The 25,155-nt window shown below is 36.8% G+C and overlaps 2 protein-coding genes across 5 annotated transcripts in view; both read right to left on the bottom strand.

The window, feature by feature from the left end:
* pisd (phosphatidylserine decarboxylase) overlaps positions 1 to 10,441 on the bottom strand; it is a 43,412-nt gene extending 32,971 nt beyond the window's left edge. For 2 of the 3 annotated variants that reach the window (XM_079872027.1, XM_079872029.1), the window contains exons 1-2: positions 9,801 to 9,918; positions 9,232 to 9,290 (exon numbers count right to left, since the gene is read on the bottom strand). Coding sequence is in view for 1 of the 3 variants with exons in the window: in XM_079872028.1 (XP_079728154.1) it covers positions 9,232 to 9,290; positions 9,801 to 9,910 (169 nt within the window). In the remaining 2 variants the exon portion in view is untranslated. Of the gene's footprint in view, positions 1 to 9,231; positions 9,291 to 9,800 lie in introns of all 3 variants that reach the window. The other variant, XM_079872028.1, reaches the window with a different exon arrangement.
* A 2,638-nt stretch (positions 10,442 to 13,079) lies between these two features.
* Positions 13,080 to 25,054, bottom strand: LOC307158306 (uncharacterized protein). 2 transcript variants are annotated; one of them, XM_079870739.1, is made up of 9 exons: positions 24,711 to 25,054; positions 23,026 to 23,322; positions 21,840 to 22,124; positions 19,605 to 21,381; positions 19,392 to 19,448; positions 17,626 to 17,839; positions 16,509 to 16,642; positions 14,014 to 14,085; positions 13,080 to 13,927 (listed from the first exon to the last, which is right to left on the bottom strand). In XM_079870739.1, exons 2-9 carry the CDS (start codon positions 23,309 to 23,311, stop codon positions 13,657 to 13,659), a joined length of 3,096 nt encoding a protein of 1,031 aa, XP_079726865.1. In that variant the 5' UTR covers positions 23,312 to 23,322; positions 24,711 to 25,054; the 3' UTR covers positions 13,080 to 13,656. The 2 variants fall into 2 exon arrangements, with proteins under 2 accessions (XP_079726865.1, XP_079726866.1); XM_079870740.1 differs by having other exon boundaries at positions 24,732 to 24,800.
* Positions 25,055 to 25,155: the final 101 nt, after the last annotated feature.

The following is a 25,155-nucleotide window of genomic DNA, read 5'->3' as shown; positions in this document are numbered from 1 at the left end:
ATTAAATGGAGCTAGCATTATGTCCTGTCTTGTATCTGAATGTTGAGCATCAATACTAAGTCTTGAGTCCGAAGAAATAATTGTATGTTTTAGTTTCATATCATATATTTTATATAATGCAATCATTATAGCAAGTAGCTGTCCTGTGAACACTGATACATAGACTTGATATTCTTTTCCCTTCTTCTGTTTTCAGTTTTGGAATAGTGTAGGCAATTCCCAGTTTTCCTTTCTCTGGATCCTTTGATGCATCCATATTAACCTGGGTATTCAGTCCATATTTATTCTTAAAGCGATAGTTCACCCAAAAATAAAATTATGTCATCATTTACTCCCCCTCAAGTTCCAAACCTGTATGAATTTCTTTTTGTTCTGCTGAACACAAAAGAAAATATTTTGAAGAATGTCGTTGCCAAATAGTTGGACCACAATGATGTCCATAGTATGAAAAAAATAAAAATAAAAAATACTATGCAAAAACAATGGGGTCCATCAACTGTTTGGTTACCGACATTCGGCATTCTAAAACCACTCTGATACTCAGCAAAAAATTTTTTTTTAAATAATCTCCAAGTAATACATTAGTTGATTAACCATCATACTTTTAATTAATTTGCATAAATTATCTGTCAAAGCTATAGGTCTATAATTCAAAGGACTGCTTGGATCCTTTCCTGGTTTCTTTATTGGAATTATTAACACCTCTTTCCAGCTATTCTGCAATTTCCCCTCAGTCCAAATCATACTGAAACATTTTAGAGTCACTTCAAAGGATTTTACACCAAGATGTTTTAAAGTGAAACTGTAGTGAAAATTCAAGTTTTAATGTTTATATGTCTATGTGGTGTTTTTAATATGCTTTAAGACAAACCTTGCACAAATGCATAAGTCAACACTGTTGCAGAGTCAAAAACACGGTTTAATATCGCTGATGTTTCTGACGTCACAAACTACCTTGTAACCAATGTGATGGATTTTTTAAAATAAAATAGTAAACTGCATTTTAAATGAATCATAATTCTAACATCCAACATTACTTAACATAACATTCTAACACTTGAACAAAATGTACTCTGAGGATGTGTTACCAGTGGAAACTTTGAGATGCTGGCTAGACAATATCAAAAATATAAAAGTCTATAACAGTCTCATAACATATTGAGTAATCAAATGAACTTCTAACCTCTTCCATTTTTTTAATGATTTTGAGATCTAAATTTGCTCTGCCAGTAACAGAGGGCGAAGTGGGGGCTTGTTTTGCACAGACTGAACCAATCATATTGAAGGAAAATTATCATGAGTAATAGGTCACATTAATCTTACTGTTGTATATGTCTCTATCATATAAAAACCTGACATATTCTTCTTTTTGGGAAGAGATTCTCTGAGAAATGCTCGAGAACTCTTCCGCCCGTGATTAAATCATTTAAAGGGCGTTTGCTGAAGTCTGTCTGGTTATTATTGCTGCGCAGCAAGTTAACAGATCAGTGAGACACTAAAGATCTTATTCCCGAGTGATAGTTTCAAAAGGGGCGAGAAGTCGTTTGACTCATGAGACTCTTAAGAGGGCTTAGATGCGTTCAGGAAACTATAATTCTTAGGCATTTAATGTGGTCAGAATAGCTACTCTTAGGCATCAAACAATGTGGTCAGAGGTTAAGTAACCGGAGTTTTGCAGGTGTCAGGGACACTTGGTTCAACCCAAGTCAGGTGCGTAGGGGAAAAATCTACAACACCAATCACGTCAACGTGTGATTGTCATCGAGTGGATCTCTGAGCTGGTGTGAGTGAGTGGAGACGGGACTAATTTGCAAATTCATAGAACCGCGTATACTAAATGAGGCAAGGGTGTAGAGCTACATTCAAGCTATTTAAAGGCATGAGGAATTTTTTTTTCAAGGAAAAAAAAAAACTTTTAAATATGCCATTTTGGTGATAATAGAAGAGTTTTAAGGGATTCAATTATTGATTAAACAAAATGTAACTCATGACCTGGGGCTGACGATTTCATTGATTTCAGTGCTCTCTTTAAATTTGGATAAGAGAAATGAACATATTGTACACCATCTGTTGGAGTTTTGGATGTTCATTTAACTTTTTGTTCCTTCGCCCTTTACTTTCATTTGTTAGATTATCTGAGCTATTAATACTAATGAAAGATTTCTTTTTTGTATAATCACTATTGCCATTTCTTCACCCATTCTTAATACTGGAGTTCTTTTCTTATTCCACTCATCTTTTTAATCGTGTTCCGGACATCTTGAATTGGAGTACTTTTATTTTATTACAGAAATTTATAAAATTTTCCTTTTATTACACTCCTAATTTTCCTTCTAACTTCAGCTTGTGCTCTCTTATAATGTATCAAATGCTGCCAGTTATGGCTCCAGTATTTTAAAAGCTTTCGATTCTCTTACGTCACTATATTACATTCCTCAAACCACCAAGGAACCATCTACTCCTCCCTCTTCCCTTTACTTCTTGGAACGCATTTTGATGACACATTTTGTATTACTGACACACTCTTTGAATTTATTATTTCAATGTCACTTCCTTCATTAATCTCTAGTTGACTCAATCCTATATCACTCATCTCCAGAAATTCTCCCCAGTTTGCCTTCTCATTTGCCAGTACTTCCCCAATTTTCTTATTCTACTTGCACTTATTATTGAAATAGCTATTGGGAAATGATCACTTCCAGTCGAACATTCCTTTAGTACTTCCAAATTAGTTACTCCACTTAGTGTGCTTGAGACAAGGGTTAGATCAAGTACCTATTTCATGCCTGTGTAATCACCATCATTAATACACAACAAATTATTTAGATCCATTAGGGTTTCAATAACCATCCCATTAGCATCATTCATTGTTCCTCCCCATATAATGATATGTGCATTAAAATCCCCACACCAAATTACTCTTTCTTCATTTAAGCCCTCAATAATTTCTAAGTCACTCAACACCAATCTTTACATGGATTGTAGAAGTTCATTATTACATAACTGTCGATTCCTGCTCATACTTCGACTAGTACCTATTTCAACTACTGCCTTTACCCACCATTCTATAAGGCAATTCTGCTTTATGTATGCATGTACACATGTATGTAACCATTTAAAACAAAATCAATTTTGGTTTAGCTAACCATGATTCTTGGATACATATTACTTCAGGGTTTTCTTTGCCCCATATGATCTATATATCCTTTAAATTCCTAACCATTAGGCACCAAACTCCTAGCATACCACTGAAGGATAGTTAGCAGCATAATTATCCATAACATGCTTCTTGGCTATTTTGAATATATGCCATAATTCTTCTCTAATTGTTTCCCAGGTCAGCCCAATTTACATCCAAGAACCTCTATTCAGCGCTTACTATAATTAGAATTTTGTCCATTCTCTTTTCAGTCTATGTTGAACAATTTATTACTTCAGCTATAAAGATAAGACATCTGTCTTACTAACAATCAGCATATCTTCTTTTATCGCTTGTATATAAATAGATATGACTTATCTGTCACTACAGGTTCTACTCTCCCTTTATATTTTTATTTGTTCTTTATCTACTGCCTTGGCAGCATCTGCATAGGATAACTTACATTTTGCCATATCATGTTGCATTTCTACAGCCACACTATAATCTCCTCCACGATTGCAGAATTTTACTTCTACACCTTCTCCACATTTCCCATATTCATGCTCTCCCCCGCAACAAGCACATCTCTTCTTTGATCTACATACTGTAGCAGTATGTCAGTATCTCTGACAATGGTAACATCGCAACAGAGGTTCTACATAAGATCTAACTGGATAACTAATTTGACTCGTTCTGGCTTCAAATTTCAGTAGAACTGAAACTATTCTACTTCCATCTCTAATCCTTTCAAACGTCTTGCTTCCACCACTTTATCTCCTTCCAAATTTCTTGTAACCTTGTCCATTGTTATTCCTAAAAGAACTCCCCTAATCACTCCTCTTATCCACAACCTTTGTCCTACCATTCTGTTTGCATATCATCTTTATACTCATTGCTATCTTTTGCTTATTACTACGCAGGACGGGAGCGGTGTGATGCGACAAAAGACAATAGAACTCATTTTAATCAGTGATGTTGTCTACATTGGATGCAGCGCGATGCGACACGACAAATCCCTGACAGTAAACAGATGCCTTGTTTTATTGATGACTTGCTGACACGAACGACAACTGCTTTGCAATTGGCGCTTTGTCGCGACCGGTGTAGACAAGTGTTAGAGCTCCATCCTGAAGAATTTTTGCAAATTTGACCTCCCCTATTAATTCCTTCAACTCTTTTGTTAGAGCAACAGGATTTACTTCTAACATACCTTCTCCACCAAACTATCATTCTTAATTCATCCCGACACTTAGTCGCATCCTCTCTTTCACCATCCATAATACTACTTTTGGATTTTCCTTTTTCCTCTGGTTATGTCACTACAGGTTCTACTCTCCCTTTCTCGACCACATTGCAGCCCTGAATGTCAGCAGAGATCGTGTCTACTAGACAATCCCCTGTGAAGACCTTGTCGACATGACAGCCATTGGCACAGGTCTTCAGCAAAGACCCAAGAACCAGACAGGTCCTCTACACAGACCCCTATGACCAGCAAAAGGAACTGGACAAATATTTGAATGCTACCGAACCCAATCTGAATTCTGTCTTGTGATGCAGCCTGAATCATAATCACACTGTTCGTTCATTGGCCAGAGGAGAACTGGCCCCACTGACTGAGCCTGGTTTCTCCCAAGGTTTTTTTCTCCATTCTGTCACCTGATGGAGTTTGGGTTCCTTGTCACTGTCGCCTCTGGCTTGCTAAGTTGGGGACACTTAATATTCAACAATATGATTGATCTGAATGTACTGAAGCTGTTGTATGGGAACTGAACTGAGCTGGACAATGACATAATTGTTTGCAGAACTGCTTATATGAAATGAACTAATTTAATAAATGTTCTTTACAACGGAACTGAATCAACACTGAACTGACTTCAGCCGAAATGTAAAATGTTCCTGTTATCTCTGTAAAGCTGCTTTGAAACATCTGTATTGTATAAAGCATAATATAAATGAAGGTGACTTGACTTGTTAGAACTCTTATCTTTCCCCTCACTTTCCCTACTTGTGACCATGCTACCTCAATCTCATCCTCATCTTCTCCTGTGCCATCTGTCCTCTTTTTTGCCTCTGATCCAGTCCCTTTTCGGATTCTTCAAGATCTAAATCTCTAGATTTTTCTTTGAACTTCCAAAACACCCGCCGCCTGCAGTAGCTTGTACACCTCCACTCCGCCCTCACATCTTGTAAATAGAAACATTTGTCACTTTTAGAATCCAAACAAAGATACGCACCAGAGTCCTGCACGCGGGTGGATGAACAGCTAATATTTGATGTAACGGGTGGAATAATATTTATGTTGTCATTTGCGGTGCAGGTTGGGAATCAATAGGCACAGATGGACCGTGGGTCCAATAGCCAAGACTATTTCGACTCAATTCGCAAACGGTCCAGCGCTTATTTGTGTTCAAGCTCTGCAATCTGAAAACAGTCAAAGGTTTCTAATCACAACTCGTTTTGTCAGCCAACTGAGCTGACACTGAAGTGATTGACAGCTTCAGTTATTAAGGGAGCGCTTTTTACTCGCATTCTGTGAATAATTCATTCACAATTTGAATAAGTTTTATTTTTCATGCTGTTAAGAGGACCAACGGCCACGTATACACTGCAGAGATTGAGGAGAGACAACCGCATTTAAATGCAAAGTGAATCCACTAAAATATCCCTGATATTATCTGACAGTAAAGGCTCATACTTGGCAAGATGTTATTTTAATTTATAGAGACCTCTAAGGGTCTGTATAGCCTATGGTGTGATTTATGCAAACTTGATCATTTGCCAAATATATTTCGCCAATACGCTATTATTATGGAGAAAACTGATCCTAGACCAGAAGTTATGGGCAGATCGTGAGTCTAATCCATATGAATTGAGCAGTTTAGTCCAAATTTTCTCTAGAGACACGATCGCTTTATATGATGAACAGATTTAATTCACATATAAACATTGACCAGCAAACAAACTGAAGCTCAACCAAATCTGCTTGACACGCGAAAACAAACCGCTTACTGAATCTCAAACTTTCTGCGTAACACGAGAATGAACCTCACTGGTTCTTACAGAAGTTCAAACCTGCTGCGTAACACACGTGTTGCGTGTTGCTCCGCCCACCCCCAATTTTATTGGTTTATAATACAGCAATCTTATTGGCGTAGACGCTTGAGGCATGAGCATTCCTTTTCCTATGTACGAGTTTATGAATGATCTACTACTACGCTGTTTGTGGCCGTACTACAGAAATATTAAGTGATAACCATGGCGATTTCAGGAACGACCAATTGGATAATGTTTTGATTAACTTAATACAAGTTAAACAGTTAATACGACTTAAGTTAGAAGAAGTTACTGTACAACAAACAATCCCTTCAGGCAGACTGCCATGTAATATAGCCTATTCTGCATTCGTGGCCACGATATATAGGCTATATAGCCTATATAAATAATGTTATATAGCCTAGGCTATATATATCTAGTTCTACAGTCAAGTCAAAATTATTCGTTTAGCGCTCAATTCACATCGTTTTAAACCAGCTTTACAAAAAGTCTAAAAAGTAGGCCTGTAAAGCTTTAATATTGAGCAGTTTTAGGGCTGGGCAATGTAAAGAAATATGTTGCCGATTTAAATGTTTGATATTTAGCTATATTATATTTATTAATTTATCCAGCAGATAAGTCAGTGCCACTTTAAGTGAGCAATGAGCATGACTGCATTAAATTACTAGCATTGCAAGGAGAGATAGCCTATTAGGCTGATAGTAGACAATATTTTCCGAATGTCATGTAGGACTCCATAATTTTACATCATTAATTCATGGTTCTTAATTTTTCCATTATGAAGTGAATAAAAACAAACTCGGGATTTTACACAAATGATGATAATTCACTGTATTTCAGTAAGAAATTTTATTTAAATTATTTACATTTTTTATTTTATTTTAAATCACATGGGCAAATAAGACAATAATAGGCTACCAAATAATACAAGCCTTGGCCATTGTTTGTTTTTTGCGTACAATGGGAATTAAAAACCCTGCAGTGCTGAAAAGTGGGAAAAAAATTATACTAAAACAGATATTATTATGTCGATCTATAGCAAATATTATTATTTATGTGCTCAAGAGTGTATTTAAGTAATACATATTCTTATCACAACTCTGCTGGGTATTTTAATTACTTTTTTTAAAGTAGGCTACTGTTATATTGCACAGATTTACAGCAGTGATTTTTTTAATAGTTAGGCTACAGCTATATTAATATTTGAAACTATCAGTATCCCGTACACGCAGATTATAACATGAACACACAATGCGGGGGGTGGATAAATAATTAATTCGATTTTTAATACCTGATGTCACAGTCACAGATAGTCGTAGGCCTACAAGTTAACCGGCTGACACTTAAGCCTATTAGAAAACAGGAACCTTTAAAAACTATAACATAGGCCTATACAGAACCAATATAGGCCCTGGCCAGGTAAACAAGGAAACATGAGTTTACCATTAAACATTTGATTTGCACTTTGTGCCAAAAAATGCAAGCATTGGAGAACAAATCTCGTAAAAAAAAAAAAAAAAAAAAGCGGTTGTGCTTGAAAATGTAAAATCAGCTGCTTGCATTCGGGGTTGTCCGATGTCTTCCTTTAATACAGCGAATTATCATAATTGACGTAAAATCCAGAGTTTGAGCTGATACACCGATCCTGATGGAATCGGAGCCAAGTGAATAACGCGCTAATGTAAAACAGCTCTATTAGCCTGAAGTACACTGAGGTGCTGTCACCAAGCATTCGTTTTTAAACAATAACTTCATCTATTCTGTGTCTTAAGTACAATAAAACACACAATAGATAACTTAACTAAAATTACCATGGTAAACCGATAATAAGATACGATTAGTGTTAGCATTTAATATTTCTTTAATACGGCCAAATCTAGGGCAATAAGATTGCTGTATAATAAACCAATTAAATTGGGGGTGGCCCAATGCGTCACCCCGCCCCATCGTCCAGACTGCACTCTGGTGTACTACTCAGTCTCCGTTTTCGAGGGTCTAAAACTCCGGGGTAGTGCGTGGACGGCAGGCATAACCGTAGAAAAAGTAATGCATTTTAAAATGAAAATGCACTAGTGTAAACGTAGGTATCCCACAGTCTGCTCGGGAACCAATGCTCTCGAGCCAAATATGGTTCTTTCAGTGAATTTATGGCTCGACGGCAGGAAAAAAATAAACCAAACAATTTTTAAACTTTTTTTTTAAACGATTCAATTAAAAATCCACATATCACATATTTTAAAATATTACATAATTCATTGAAGCCTGTTTGTCATGTATACTACACCGACCAATCGTCATCTGGCACAACAAGTTCAAATTTCATTGGACAATGTGAAGTGGAGGTGTCATTTTCCGGTCATTTATAAATAAATCGTTTGAAAATTACATGGACAGATGAATTTACATTTATGAAGCGATCTGAATCTGCGTCGTTGAACTAATGGATGTTAATCGACTACAAAGCACTGCACAAAACCAGCACCAAAAGTAGCTTTAATGGTAAGTATAGAATTCAAGTCACTTGTATTTAGTCTATATTGATACAACGTTTACCATTTGATGAAACTATCAGTTTGTTAAATGTGAATATTATGTGAAATATTATGTGAAGTGTAGGCTGACAACAACACGCGAAATGGTGACTTTATCATTTTTGATAATTTTGCAGCAATAGTATAATAGTACAGTACTACTGGTCAAATATTTGCACACAGATTACTTTTTTTATTTTTAAGAAGTCCCTTATGCACATCAAGCCTGCATTCATTTGATCAAAAATACAGAAAACAATTATTACAATTTAAAATAATGGTTTTCTATTTTAATATACTTTTTGATATCATTTATTTCTGTGATGCAAAGCATATATGTGTGTGTGTGTGTGTGTATTATATTATATTATATTATATTATATTATATATATATATATATATATATATATATATATATATATATATATATATATATATTAGGCCCTCTTTTTACATTTGAGCCCCAGAGAATCTCTCTGCACGTCCCAGATGTGGAGTGAGACTGACCTTTGGAGAATAACCTCTGATGACCCCATCTCAGACCAAAGCCACCGTTCTGTAGAAAACTGAACAAAACAAATTACACAATTGGTAGGAAACACTCGAAAACTACACAACCCATATGCACATTTATGAGGGTCTCAGTACGAACAACTTTAAAGAATGACGCCATGTAGAAATAGGCAGTATTGGTAAAACAGTAGTGAAGAAAATTGATCAATAAATATCTTGAACTTCGTCCAGCTAGCATAGACATAATGTAGCAGTCAGCAGATCTTGTATTAATTATAGTAAATGGGCCTAGAAGTAAAAGCCAAGTAATTCAACTTTATAGAAAGGTTATTCTAAGGCAAGAAAAACATGTCCCTGCTCTTGCGTTAATGCTGCCCTGCTGAAGTTGGCACAACCTCGAGATCAGCTGGGTCTCAGGGTCTGTCACTTTAACCGTCTCGACCGGGTATGCCAATCAGCGACTTTTTGGGATATTGAAACCAGCACGTGTCTGTATTTACCGAATAAGGTGTGGTGTAATTTACATTCTTTCACAAACACTTAAAATAACGTAATACACTTACCCGTTCTTTCTCGCGCCTACCAGGTGGGCTACAAACACTCTCCGTACGAGCGCTGCCATGACAGAGATGGTCTTATTATTGGGAGATACGAAGGTCCGTGGCTCTACCATTGGAGAATGCGTAACGGCCAAAGTGGATCACGTGTGCCTTGATTACCAATCACATTACAGCCTTGGCTTGTGCGACAGTCAGTCACTGTTTGCGGATCCCATTGAAATGAATGAGAAGTGCCGTAAACTGATTTCTACCTGTCGCGCAATTGCCCGTGATTTCTCTTAAAAATCAGCATTTTTTTCGGTGTAAACTATACAAATAGATCAATCCAAAACGAATGTTTAAGAGCAAACGCGTTGAAGATTAGCCGATAGCCCGTCGATTCGTTAAATGATAAGCCGTTTTCCCTTAAAAGCAGTTCATTCAGCGTAGTGAAGCCTCTCCTCCATAGACATCCATTAGAAAAAAACGGTCCCTGGTTTTCTTCCCTGCGTAGCACTGCGTTAGCAAGCTTTTTGCTAACCCTGGCGGCTTGCCTTAAAGTGGCTTTGGCCATGATGCTTGTATGCAGTTACAATTTCTACTGTGTTCTCGTCCTTCACGAGACGCACTGACGCCATCTACAGGAATTGAGCGTTAGTTACCACAGCCCTTGACAGACTGTACTTTACAAATACGAAAAAATAATCAAATAAATAAATAATCGATTTAAAACAAAGTACAGTATGGTCATACTACCAGGTACAAAAATAAATAAATAAATCCACAATTTTTTTTTTTTTTGGTGATATCAGCTTGGGGGATCGGAAAAATATAAATGTATACAATGTATTTTGTTTAATGAAAGTTAAAATAAATTTCTTTTATGATTAATTTTTCGTATTTATTTTTCAACATCATCACAAAAAAAGATAATTAAGAAAGTCTTAGTTAACACTATTTTATTCATAAAATATATATAAAATCACACTGATTGACAGCACTCAAGCAATACTTAGTGTTGGTCTGTTGGTGGGCTCAAAGAGAGGCACAACCGTAACAGTATCTGTAACACAGGAAGTATGGTATGGAAATAAAATATCAATACAAATGAAAAAAAAAAATCCATCTTGAACAAAAATTTCTAACAGCCAGTTGCACTGCATAACTGAGCAAAACACACATCAGCCCCATTATTATTTTTAATTGAAAAAAATACTAAAATTTCAAAGACCAGGGTTCCCACACCTTGGTTAACTTCAAATTCAAGGACCTTTCAATGACTTTCCAGGTCCAATACCCTCAAATTCAAGGACTTAAAGGAGAAGTTCACTTTTAAAATGAAAATTCTGTCATCATATACTTACCCTCATGTTGTTTCAAAGCTGTATGAATTTCTTTCTTATGCTGAACAGAAAGGAAGATATTTAGAAGAATATCAGTAACCAGACAGTTTTTGGGTCCCAATGACTTCCATAGTAGGAAAAAAATATACTATGGAAGTCATTGGGACCCAAAAACTGTCTGGTTACTGATATTCTTCTAAATATCTTCCTTTCTGTTCAGCAGAAGAAAGAAATTCATACAGCTTTGAAACAACATGAGGGTGAGTATATGATGACAGAATTTTCATTTTAAAAGTGAACTTCTCCTTTAATGTGGGGACACATTTCAAGTGAGAGCAAGGTTGTAAGATACATTGTTACAGTTTGCATCTGTCAAACAACTACCGGTATGCAAAAAAGTTTTGTTTTTTTTGCATTTATTTTTGGCCATATGACAGAGATCTGATATTCTATTTGTTGTATTTATGTTTTGCATTAAACTGAAGAATATTCGGTAAATCCTATAAAACAAAATAATGATAATAATCAAATAAAATATTAAATAAAAAAAAAATGTGTCATGGTCTTGGAACTGATTATTTCAACATGACAGCTCAACAATAAACCATGAGAAAACATGAGATCAAGTATGTGAACTTGCAACAGAACATTATTATTTTACATTTGATTATTTTATTTATTTCTACATAACTCCTCAGTATATGTTGGTGTGCCTTAAGCATTTATTTACTACAAGCACTATCTATGTATGTTTATTTTCAAGAACGTTCCAGGGCCTTGAAAAAAAAAGAAAAAGAAAAAAAATGTAAGATTCACAAACTTTCAAGGATTTCAAGGAACCGTGGGAACCCTGGAAGACATAAAAGATAATAAAATTCTATAGGTTGATTTAGAAATGCGGTTACATCACAAACTGGCACAGAGATGCTCATCAGGCAAAGGCGCAGATTCTTTGGGGGTGAAGTGCAGATAAGGTCCAAAGCTACATTACAATTGATTGCAAAAGCTTTTCATAAAAATATATATATAAAATAAATTTTAAAAATCACTACAAATGAGACAACACACCACACCAAAACAAAGTATGTTGCCTTGCTTTCATCCTCAAAAAAAAAAGAAGAAAAGTTGTGGCAGTATATCACACAATGGAATGATAAAACTAAAATGGGTCCAATCTAGCCAAATCACCACTTTATTAACTGCATATAACATCCAGTAAATGAAAGATGGGTTTCACCAAATGCTTCACTAATGTTAACTTGATATCAAGTCTGCAAATAAGAAGCATATATTCACGACAAACAAGTAGTACATTTCACAACTTGGCTTTGTTTTGGATAAGTGTAATCCAAAAGTTTGAGACAAATAAAAGTGTTTTCACAGTTAACATTGGAGCAATGGGGTTTTTGTCACAAAGCAAAGGCTTGTCTACCCTGTTTTTGAGGTGACAGCTTGTTCTCTTGGCTATAATATATGGGATAAATGAAAAAGGGACTAAAATATTCGCAGAAATGAAATCCTCGCCCTCATGCCGTTCCAAACCTGCACGACTTTCTTCTGTTGGAACACAGAATGTTGAAGAATGCTGCTAATAAGGGTTCAAAACAACATTGAACTCAATTAACTTTCATTTTATGGCCAAAAAACAAAAACAAAAACAAAATCTTCTTTTGGCGTTTCAAAGAAAGAATTCAGTTGAACAGGTTTGGGATATCGTGAAGGGTGAGTAAATGGCAGAATTTTCAGTTTTCCTCAGAGAGTCCTTTCAAACCAACGTCAAACAGCCGAAGAACTGGCGGAAAAGTTTATTTAAACGGTCTAGCAGCTAAAGGTGAGAAGGCCGAGGGAAAGCCATGGCTTATTCATGACAGCCCAGCAAGAACACCAAATGCAGAAACACAAAGTTTAATATTTCTATGGTGAAATACATTAAAACATCTCACAAGATTATAGTCATCACAGCACTGTGCCTGGTAAATAGTATGTAGTCTTGATTTTTGGCAGCAAATCCCTCAGAATTTCATCTGGACAGAGAAAGCGGTCCAGAAGGAAAAATGTAATACAATTAAATCTAAGCTGCCAATTTCATGGGCCCCAAGTAGTCTAGGCAGGCCTTGTTTCTGAGACCATGAAGGGCATAAACCATTCCCACACTCATTTTTTTGCAAGAAAATGACAATAAGGAACATGTTGGTTAGCCACATGTCGCAAATGCAAGAGAAACACAACCAAGTTGCAGCAGTCACATTGTGAGGAAACGGAAAGTGCTGAAGTGAAGGTTTACTATAATGTGCTTGTATTTACACACAGACACACACACACACACACACTCACTCATTATTCAAATATATTTTGGGTCAGTGCACTTAATACCTTTGAAGTCTCAACTGTAAATGCTACAAGAAAATTCCCATCTATTGCTAATCGTTTCATGTACAACACCGTGTGAAGCTCCAATTCTTTCCATGCCCTGGCAATAATATTAAAACCAACATTATTTGGTAACTTATTGGGAATAGATTTGTGAAAATCAGAATTTAAACCTCCAGGCCTTGGCGAGAAAAATAGTCTTCCAGTTCCGTGAGTCTCTCGATTAGCATTACGTCAAGATCAGCGTCATCCTGTCTGCCCCTACGTGCCCTTCCTCGCGGCCCCTTCGCACGCAGCGGACCCAGGTTAGTTTTAGCCTTGCGTTTCCGAGGCAGCGTGAAATCTGGGAAGTCTAGAACTCGCTTTCGTTTCTGATGACCAATGCAGATCAGAGAGCCGTTCTTCTCTTTCGGTTCTTCAAATATCGTCTCCAGACTTCTGTGTAAATGAATAGAACAATCAGAAATCGATTTCCAGAAAAACACAAAAGAGTCCAAATAAATATAAAAATTGCGAGAACAAACCTGTTGGGTAATGGAGACTTGTAATTCTTATTGGTATAAATCTCCTCCAAACTGAATTCCTTTTTCTTCAGCCTTATGGGACACAAACACAGCAATCAGCTGGTCATTGAAAAATATTAATGATATATAATCAATGTTTTATTAACCGCATTTGTACTCGGTCTTGTCTCTGTCTCAGACTAAGTTGTTAGTGATTTCATTTTATACAGTGTCTTATTATTCTAATTGTATTTACGTATTAAATATAAGACATTTCTCAGGCAGATAATGTAGATCTTTTAGATGAATTTGTATTCATTAATTATTAAATTGTTTAATTAAGGTTTATACATAATTTCCATGAGAGAGTTCAAGAGTAATATTTTCATTACTACTGGAGCTGCCAGTTTGCCAAGTTTCAAATAATTATTAAACAGCAAGAACAAACTATGCGGCGCACTGAGTGTCTGAATTTACTCACTCGTTTTCATTTACTCCCTCAAGTGAACTATATTAGTGGACTAATTTAGGGAATAGTGAATGAGGGTTTAGGGAGCGATTTCACAGCCTTAGTCTTAACACAAAATGGTCTTGGTCTCAACCCCTCAAAGTCTGGGTCTCAACACACACAGGTCTTGACTTGGTCTCGATTTAGGAGGTCTTGACTACTATACTACTATGAATATCACAATGATATTTAAGCACTTTTAATTTGTCCATTAAGGCTACATTCACACGGTCAGTTTTTGGGATTGACAACCATATTTACTTACAGCTGGTCTCGAAATGTCCCATTCAAACAGTAACTTACACTAGCATCAAGAATTCGGTCTGAATGAACGTGCAATGGGAGTCAAGCCTGTATTCTCTTACCAGTAACAATAGTGACAGTGACCAAAGTAATATCAAAGATGGCGACATCCATAAAACTGAAAAGCCTGATCACTTTTAATACATCAATAGTCCAATCGATCTGCGAGTTCAGTCAAATCTTTATTAACCGACAACAGCTTTTATATCTGTGTGGAAATCTGAGATTTTGAGTCGTGCGTATAGAACACAAAACTGCACCAGAGAACAGTGACTGGATGTAAAACCTTAATATGACAGTAGCCGCGTTTCCATTACCCTTCAAATTGCGCAAATTGAAATTGCGAATTGGAAATACGCTCAATGGAAACACGTCAATATCGCAAAAAAGTTTTCACGCTCGCATGAGGTGGTTTTTCAGGCATTCGAAAAAGGAATATTTCGCAAAACTGCAATGGAAACAGTTTTTGCGCATTTACAGGTCACCTGACTTAGAAGGCGCGGTGTGTTTGGACAGAATACGAGACAGTGTTATTTATTAAATACATAAAAGACAAGAATTACAGAAATACTGGATTCTAAACCTCATAGAGGTGCCACAATCAAGACCTCGGAGCAGAAATGAGTGAGAAACACCTCATATGTGCTGTAAGTGGGTCTTTCCTTGCCATTAATGCTTGGATAACAAGCCTACGTTTCCTTCCATTAATAATAATAATAATGTCTAGTGCGGTACGTGGCTGTGATATATATAAACCTACCAACGTCCGTTGCCATGGTTTTTGGAATGACTTATCGCGAGAGGACAAAAATGACGCTGTAGTTGCATAACATCGGTTAATGGAAACGCGGTCATTTCGCAATAGTTTTTTATCGATATTAAAAAAAAAAAAAAAAAAAAAAAAAAAAAAACGCAAAAGTTTTGCGCAAATCTGTAATGGAAACGCGCCTAGTGACACCGTCACTGTAAGTTACAAAAACCACAACACACAGAAAACACACAATTGTGCAGCACTGCTCTCTCAGCTCTCTCGCACAATATGACATGATGACAGACAACTAGTTGTCCAGTCCTGTTCTGAGAATGCAGTTGCGAGTCTGAGAATTTGCGAGTTCGGTTATTGAATGTGTTTGTCGCTCTCGTAAATAACTGAACTGCGTGTGAACAAAACCATATTAAGGACTGACAAAGTTTCATAAAGACCAATTTTGCATATGCTTCTTGTGTTGTGGCGCAAATATGAAAGATTTAGGTAGCAACACTGCTGATAAAATTTGGAAAGTTGGATTAACTTTCAAGATTTCAGATTTGTTTGCCATCATCACACAAAAATGTTCATTGAAGTCTGTGTTTAAAATTGTACATGCCTTAAAATGTTTTAGTAAAAATATAAGTATGCACATATTGCTACATTATTACTGTTAACACATTATTATTATTTAACAGGCTTTACGTATTTATTTTACTGCATTTTACTTTTTGCATGCTTTTTGCAAAGGCTGCTCGGTCGAAATGAGTTCCTCTGAATAAAATACTAATAAATTATTAAAAAAAACAAAAACAACAATACTTATATCAAAGCTAATACACAGAATAAAAGATATGAAGAAAATAGTCAAAATGCTGATAAATATTTACATATTGGACAGTTCTATTTAGATTCCACATCATCATATTATAAAGACCAAACGAGTTGAATGCTCACCTCTTTGGTTTGGGGAGTCCCATTGGAGTAAGGTTGTTATCTGGTTTGGGAACTGTCTTACGAATACGAATTTGGGAGACCCTTTTGGAACGTTGACCTGCTTGAGCTTCAGCATTAGTATCGTAGAGTCCCACCTACAAGAGAAAATAATGTCAAGCCTTGAGGAAACAAAACCTAACTCTTTCAGTTCAGCAATGTCTGTATCCAAAAATAAACTCACATGCCACTTTATTAGGTACACCTGTTCAACTGCTCGTTAACACAAATATCTAATCAGCCAATCATATGGCAGCAACTCAATGCATTTAGGCATGGTCAAGACGATCTGCTTAAGTTCAAACTTAGCATCAGAATTGAGAAGAAAGGTGATTTAAATGACTTTGAACGAGGCATGGTTGTTGGTGCCAGTGTTTGAGTATTTCAGAAACTGAAGATCTAGTTTCGCATCATGGATGTGCAGCTGATAAATCTGAAGCAACTGCGATATGCTATCATGTCAATAGACCCTTTTCACATTTCCGGGTTTCTCAGAAGCGGAAGTCATCATAGTTGGGTAAACTTTTATAGTGGTGAATGAGAGACTACATTAAATATATTTTTCGTGTTCCCATTTGGTCAAATAGCAAAAGAAAATCTCTGCAATAGTGTTTTCACAAATTTCAAAAGAGGGGGAAAAAAATAGAGAGAGATTAATAACGGCAGTCAGAAGAGAGAAAGATTATAGAAAGAAAATATTAGAAACACCCTCACAGCAGCATTAACTATTTTTTGTAATTAAAGGGAAAAGTAATATAATATAATACAAAGTATAGAGTTATAAATGTACATAATAAAAAATAAAAATATTTTAAAAATTGCAGAATTTACGATGCTGAAGACCGTTAAACGCGTCATCAATCTGTGAAAAGGGTCCATATGGACTAAAATCTCTGAGGAATGTTTCCAGCACTTTGCTGAATCTATGCCACGAAGAATTAAGGCAGTTCTGAAGGCAAAAGGGGTTTAAACCTGTACTAGCAAGGTGTACCTAATAAAGTGGCCGGTGAGTATATTTGCCAACTTGCATTTTTACTTTTTTAAATAATTTGTTCAAATTCTAGAAGAGATAATATAATACCTGTTTGATTTCTCTAGATGCTCCCCGACTATGCAAACCAGGGTATTTGACATTTGCACTGACAATAGCAAAACTAGGCACAGATTCAGTAGCGGATCCATCCAATCGCACAGACTTGGGGCTGATGTTGTGCCATGAGGGGTGATCCAGACTCCTTTCTGGTGTGAGACGAATTTTTGACAGATGACACACTGATGAAGATGAGATGGCCTTCCTACACACAGTGAAAGAAGCAAGCATTTCAGAGAATACCAGGTGATTGCTAATATAACATCAGTCAACATCTACATGATTAAATGATCAGCTTAGCTGTGGTTTGTAAAATTGGTCTGGCTTCATGCTTTAAATATGATAATAGAATGAACTATTTTATTGCTTTATAGACACATTACTTAAGGTGAAGTGAGTAATTTCTGCACTACTAGCAGCACCGAACCAAATAGAAAAACGTAACTAGATTCCAGCTGTCATAATACTAGGGTGTTCTGGGTGGTTGGCAGGGCGTTGCTATGCATCTGCTGTGTCCTAACCAGATGTGACAAAAATGTTTTGAAGATGATTCCTTCAGCTGAGACACTTCAGATGTGCGCTGTTCCCTATGATGGTTTTAAATTGCTTGAAATATGATTGAAATCACTTCAAAAAAATGAAAATACAGTTAAGCGCAACATGTGCAGCGCAAGTTTGTCATATAGGCTACATAAAATTATAATGAGAACATTATAATTGTGTGCTTGGGACATGGATTTTAATGGTGAGACCATTATTTGATATCAAGCTCTCAAATTATATAAAATTTAGATTTATCGGCCAATATATCGGTTGTCGGCTTTCAAATGCAAATAATTATCAGTATCGGCCAAATTGTTCATATGGTATATCCCTAATTTCATGACAAAGAGTATGTATTTAAAATAGTGAAATTATTTGATTATTAATTTGATTATCTAGTTATCTATTTCATTGGGAGTGTGAGACAGCAGTGGGCTTGCAGAGAGAAAGAGAGAGCCCAAATGCTCTTCTGATTGACTGATTTGTGATTAATTTTGTCACATCTTGTTGATAAAAGCAATTGGTCTGTTGTGGACATACAAATTGTTTGTCGCTCAAATCTTTTCGCATTGCATCTGGTTAGGACAAGGTGTTCTGGCTGGATGCCAGGGTGTTGCTATGCAGTCCGTAGGATGTTGTGGGTGGTTGCTTACTAGCCAACCCCAAAAGAGCCCAGCCTCAAGTTTCTATTTCTTTGTCTGTACATTTGGCTCGGTCTTAACTCTTATGTTTTGTTTTTTCTACCCGTTTCAAGGGTTGCTGGGTGAAAATTGTGCATTTAATCATTTAGAAAAGTAGCTGGATAGATCAAACACACCTAAGCTGGACAACCTTGTCATTCATGTATGTAGCAAAAATGCAGCAAAGTTTGTAGAAGAAGATCTGGTGCAACTTTACCCACTCATAAGGTGCAAGGAATGAATCAACAGGGCAACAATGAAGAGGGAATCAGTGTCATCCCTGTTCACGGTTGCATTTCAAACACGGGAAGCCCACAGATAACATAAAATGGTTTTGAATAAAATAAGACAGAAACATAATAAAGATACATCACTGTAGACTTCTACAGGTTTGGAAAGCTTTTGTGTTGCTAGTTGTGCACAAATTATGCACTTCACCGTTAACCTGAACCATAACTGGCAAGCAAAGACTGATTAAAAGATTTCAATGATTAGGTCAGCTAAATGGCAAGAGATGCAGGGGGATATGCCCACCGTGCTGAAGCTCTTTTCCTGCTGGGTGTAGCTTCTTGACTGGATCGTCGTGTATAGCTATCAACAACAACAAAAAATTAGATAAAAACTGGTAAAATTGTAAGTGCAAGCAGCATGCAGGTCAAAACTGACAATCATTTCTGATTATGTAAATCAAACTTCCTTGCCATCAAAACATGCAAAAAACTTTCAACTTCAATAGTTTTAACTTACTGGTGATCGTTGTCTACGCCTGGTGGGGCTGTGAAGTCAACCAGAGGTCGAAAAGGATGAAACTTGCACCGCCCCAAAATCCGACACACAACTGCATGGGTACTAGGACGTGACAACTGCATAAGAGGAAAGTTGAGCCTTCTGTGTCGAAACCACAGTCTGAAGGATGTTGGAGAAGATAAAGCCAGGATGGTACTAACACCTGCCCCAGAGAAACTCCCCTTGCTTAAAGTAGACAAAGGCGGAGTAGTAGGCCGAAAAAGTTGAGCTAAGCCAGGACAAAATGCAGAGTCTTTATCCGGGTTGATCGGTAAAGCATTTGAAGGACATGCTGGTGTACCAGATAACCAAGGAGAGACAGGAGGTATTGAGTCCTCAAGTACCGGCTGCCAATTTTTGGATATCTCTCCTCCCTGCTCGAGAAAGGACAAAGAACAGGTTTCTCCAACTTTAAGAGAGGGAAATCCAGGAAGGTCATGTTTCTTTCCACCGCAGAGTTTGAGCTTGGATCCAGTTCTGCTGTAACCAGTCCATCTGTCCAAGTCGTTTGAGGAACAGCTGCTGGATACCAAGCGGTGGGCAGTGTTCGAGAGCTGATCCAACAGTTTGTTAGTGTCACTGTCTACTAATGGTTTGGAGGACCCATTTCTTGGGCCTGAGAGATGGGAACTGGAGTGTGCTTGATGAAATGTCAAAAGCGAACCTAGTGGCTTTTGGTCACCTACATTTTTTACCAATTGGTTTGGTAAAGCAAGTTTACAGTATGGCAGGATTGATGACCCTTGAAAAGAGATATTTAAAGGGCTATCCTTTGAGTATGATAACTGACAATCAATGCTTTGTTCTTTACTACTTATCTTTGTGCTCTCTACAGAATCTGCAGCATTTGTCCCTGTCAGTCCATCTACATCCCTTGACGTTGGGATGTGATCCAAGACTGAAGTACTATTACTCAATGAGGTAGTGGTAAAAACACCATTCATTTCAATCTTGTGCAAGATTACATTTTCTTTCTTGTTAGAAGTCTGAAAGAGAACTGAAGAGCCCTTGGGTTTATCAGGGTTGGGTAGTGCTCCAAGCGGCTTACTGGAGAAAGGGAAGGTAATCTGACTTAAGGACTGCTGCTGACTATTTCCACTCTCGTCATTACTGGAATTTGTCAATGCCGCTGGTTTCCCAGGGGGCTTTGGATTTATTTCTTTTGCAAACGAAAAAAGAAGATCTGTATTTGAGTATGACTTTGCGCCACTAGGAGCTGAAGATTTGAAAAACTGAACGGAAGGCACCCGGGGGTGTTCAGGAACATGTAAACGCTGATTTTTCAAGATGTCTTCCTCCTTCTGACCAGATTTATTATTCCCCACACTATCAGAGGACAGGGCTTCCTGTTTACAAGAAAGTCCTCGGCTGTCATTGTCATCTGAGCAGCTGAGCACAGAATCGACCAATAAGCTTAAGGCGACTCTGTCCTTCTCAGCTTCCAGCTCCATTTCCAGGTCTTCAAAATCTGAATCAGGTGAATAGTTACCCTGCAAACAATTGTCAGTTTGTCCAGAAGAACACGTTTTTAGGTTTCCACATGACGAATTGGAGCCACTGAAATTCCTACCTAGACCCTGACAGCTTAGGTCCTCAGGCTTATGAGCGAGAGTTGACATTGCCCATGAACACACAGGGTCCTTTTTTGATTCAGGTGATCTATAAAGAGACTGTGGCCCAGAAGAGGAGACATTTGGGATGGTTCCTTTGTTGTCTTTTGGCACTTCTGCGTCTTCACCTGCAAACACACAATAATTTAAGTCTAATCAAGATGTTATCGATATCTTTGCATAGCTTTGAGGTCATAAACATTCTAGAGTACTAACATTTGATATTTTAGCATACACTTCCTGGAAAAATGTTCAGAAAAACTGACCATAATAATGATGCACTCAGTGGCATATCCAATTTTTGCCCAATAAAAAGTTCTCCAGTACGAGAATCTAACCCCACCTGACCATGACTAGAAATAGCAAATCATGGCCTGAGGATGTAACAAACTAAATGCTATTGGCCATTTAAAAAGGTACAAACCCTTTAATATGTCTCATCCCAATTTCGAAAATGTCAACACAGGAAAGAAAACATTCCAGTATTTCTTGGGTTATGTACAGTATGAAGAAAACAAAAATTATAGCCAAATTATATCATTATTAATTTAAGCATATCAGTATGCAAACATAAACAAACATTTACCAAAACTGTAATTTGATGAAATTGTATTTGGACAGCGAAAGGACAAGTCTCTACCCAGCTGGCCAACTTTACTGTGCAGCTGAGCTAAACTGCATGTATGTGCACTGCTTTGTGAACACAACTGGTCCATCCTCCTCTCCACTGCCTCGAGACGTTGGGTCAGAGATCCGAAGGTATCAGTCAGCAGACGTTTCATCTCAGTTTGATGGGACACAAGAATTCGTTCCAGAACTCCAAGCTGCTCTCCTGATGGCCCTACTGGTCGTGGATCCCTGAACTTGCCCTCTGCAAAAGAGATGTTGATCAAAACCTGTGCTTCGTAAAAGCAATATCTCCACTCATAGAAGTACCAAAACATTGTAGTGATTCCTTTGGAACCAAGTCTTTCACATTACACATCTGCAATGTTACGACTAAGACAAATGCGTGCACACTTCTGAAGTTACTCCTGTACAGCACCAAAAAAAAAAAAAAAAAAACCGGGGACAAAAACATAGTTAGCTAGAGATTTCATAAAAAGGTATTATATTATTGTAAGTATTTATATTAGTCTAAGTGATATATTTTGTTATAACAGGATTAATATAACAAAAAATAACATAAATCTTGACAAAAGTTACTTAAAAACTTGAGCCTCGTGAACTTAAACGTGTAGCCTCGAATCCTACGATTCAATAACTATAATTCTGGCATATTTATGCACTAAAATTCAAAAGTTTGGGGTAAGTACAATTTTTTTAAAGAAATTAATACTTTGATTCAGAACAAATGCATTAAATTGATAAAAAGTGACAATAAAGACATTTACGCACTTCATCAATGAATCGTGAAAAAAATGCATCAGTTTCCACAGAAATATTAAGCAGCACCACTGATTTCTAAAGGATCATGTGACACTGAAGGCTGGAGTAACAGCTGAAAATTTAGCTTTGCCTTCACAGAAATAAATCAAATTAAAAAATAAATTAAATTGTAATATTTCACAATTACCCTTTTTGCTGTATTTTTAATCAAATAAACCCAGCCTTGGTGAGCATAAGAGACTTTTTAACAAAAATGACACAGTGTTTCTGCTCAGGTAGCAAATGGGTTTCTGTAGAAATAGAATTTGCTCAGTAGAAACAAAACTTAGAGGGAACATTGCAGGTTTTACCCATAGGGTTTTACCACATATATTCTACATTACCTTGCTGAGTACACATGTGTATGCAAATCGCACTAGGATTGACTCCAAAGTTACTACTTTTCGGATCAAACGTCATCTGTCTCAAAGCTCCTTCATTCATTCCTTTCTCAAAGTCTGAGGGCTGTGGTCTGTCACCAGATTCACTCTCCTCCCTGCTGGTTTCTCTGCATCCTTTGGCCAGCTGCTCCTGATACAGCGAAGACTGAGGAGCACGATGGCACGGACCAGCCGCAGACGCGGGCACCTGCTCTGCCCCTTTCTGCTCAGCCAGAAGATTGGACAACATCTCTCAAGGAACTGATGGGATGAGATGAGGTAACAGATTAAGTCATTAGACATTAAATTAATTAAATATGGTAGAATTAGTATTACTATTGTGTCCATTCTTTGGTCTTACCAATACTACCATATTTACAGTACCAGTCTAAAGTTTGGTAACATTACTGTTTTTGAAAGAAGTATGCTCATCAGGCCTGCATTTATTTGATCAAAAATGCAGGAAAAAAACAGAGATATTGAGAAATATTATTACAATTTATAATAATGGTTTTCTATTTTAATATACTGTGAAATATAGTTTATTTCTGTGATGCAAAGCTGAATTTTCTCCAGTTTTCAGTGTCACATGATCCTTCAGAAGAAAGAATCTTTAAATAAAAAAAGCAGCACAACTGTTTCCAGCATTGATAATAAATCAACATTCTGAAGGATCATGTGACACTGAAGACTGGAGTAATGGCTGATGAAAATTGAGCTTTGCGTCACAGAAATAAATGATATTTTAAAGCATATTAAAATAGAAAACCATTATTTTAAATAGTAATAATATTTCACAGTTTTTTTCTGTATTTTTGATCAAATAAATGCAGGCTTGATGAGCATAAGAGACTTCTTTCAAAAACATTAATAATAGTAATGTTTCCAAACTTTTGACCGTTACTGTACATACCATGGTATTTACTTAATTTCTCAATGTAAGATCTCAAACAGGGATACTAAGGCACAGAATAATAAGCATATTTATATACCATGATGTTTACATGATACATGAGATGACAATACTACCACAGCCTACACTGTACCATATACCACTACCATTAAACATATAATGCAAACAATATACATGGTACTAGCAGTTTACATTATTTTAATGAAACTAAATTCTAAAATGGTTCCCCTGTGTTGTGTTATCTTATCTCCAGTTATTTTATTTTGTAAACATGCTTCTATCATGATATATTTAGTGGTCAATAAATACAGGAACCTATCAGACGCCACTTTCAGCTGTTCTACTATAGCAATTTCTTCGTCCGAAACTATACGAGTAACCGCACATTTATGAACACTGACCTGTCTACACGTGCACATACATTTCACTTCATACACATTAAAGTGTGTTATTAAACCTACCAGCTGAAACATTTTTTTCGGAATAATTAAATGAAACAAAGATGGTTTCATCGAAAATATCATCACACTAATTAAACACGTTACTAGATCGCCTTTTGCACATAATTCAAGAGAAACTATTCATAATTACATCCAAACTAGTTTTTATTTATTTGTAGGTGCTATGCATAATGACGTCAATGAACAGGCTACTCGTGCACATCAGGCTTTTAAAGGCCCCCGAAACGAATACAAATGAGTCAAGAGCGAGGCAGACATGTTTAACAAAGCAGTACCTGTATTGCGTCCCTCCTCACGAAGGTCAGTCCCCGCAAAATCACGTCTCCGGCGGCGAGAGTGTGCTGTTAAATCACTAATACTCGCCGATTCATCTCCATGATGCACGGGTCGGATGTGATCTCTTTAAACCAGTAAAAGTCATTTCCGGCGACACTCCAGACTGATGAGCGGATTACCAGTGCAAACTGGCTACCCACTAAACCATCTTAAATTTAATTAAACTATATCATACATTTAACGCAGAGAGTTTAAAAAAAATTAAAATACAAAATACTTAATCGTCAGAATATTTGCTATTGACAAACAGTGACGACTTCCGTCATTCGTGCAGCTGTAAAGCGTGTTGCCATTGGCTATTGCATGGACTTAGGCTCATATCTATTGGACTATTTTAATGGCAATACTTTCAATGTTTTTTTGAAAAACACATTTTATTACGCC

The sequence above is a fragment of the Squalius cephalus genome (assembly GCF_949319135.1).
Source record: "Squalius cephalus genome assembly, chromosome: 5".
Lineage (NCBI taxonomy): Eukaryota > Metazoa > Chordata > Actinopteri > Cypriniformes > Leuciscidae > Squalius > Squalius cephalus.
Note: the sequence above shows the minus strand (reverse complement) of the source record. Positions and strands in the feature narration are given on the sequence as shown.

Bases quoted from the DNA above. Each gene is read 5' to 3' on its own strand.
- LOC307158306 (XM_079870739.1), bottom strand. From the start codon at position 23,311: ATGTTGTCCAATCTTCTGGCTGAGCAGAAAGGGGCAGAGCAGGTGCCC. The intron at 17,840-19,391 runs GTGGGCATATCC...CACTGTGTGTAG, and splicing joins AGGAAAAGAGCTTCAGCACG to GAAGGCCATCTCATCTTCAT. The intron at 16,643-17,625 runs GTATTATATTAT...TTTCTCTTGTAG, and splicing joins CATCTAGAGAAATCAAACAG to GTGGGACTCTACGATACTAA.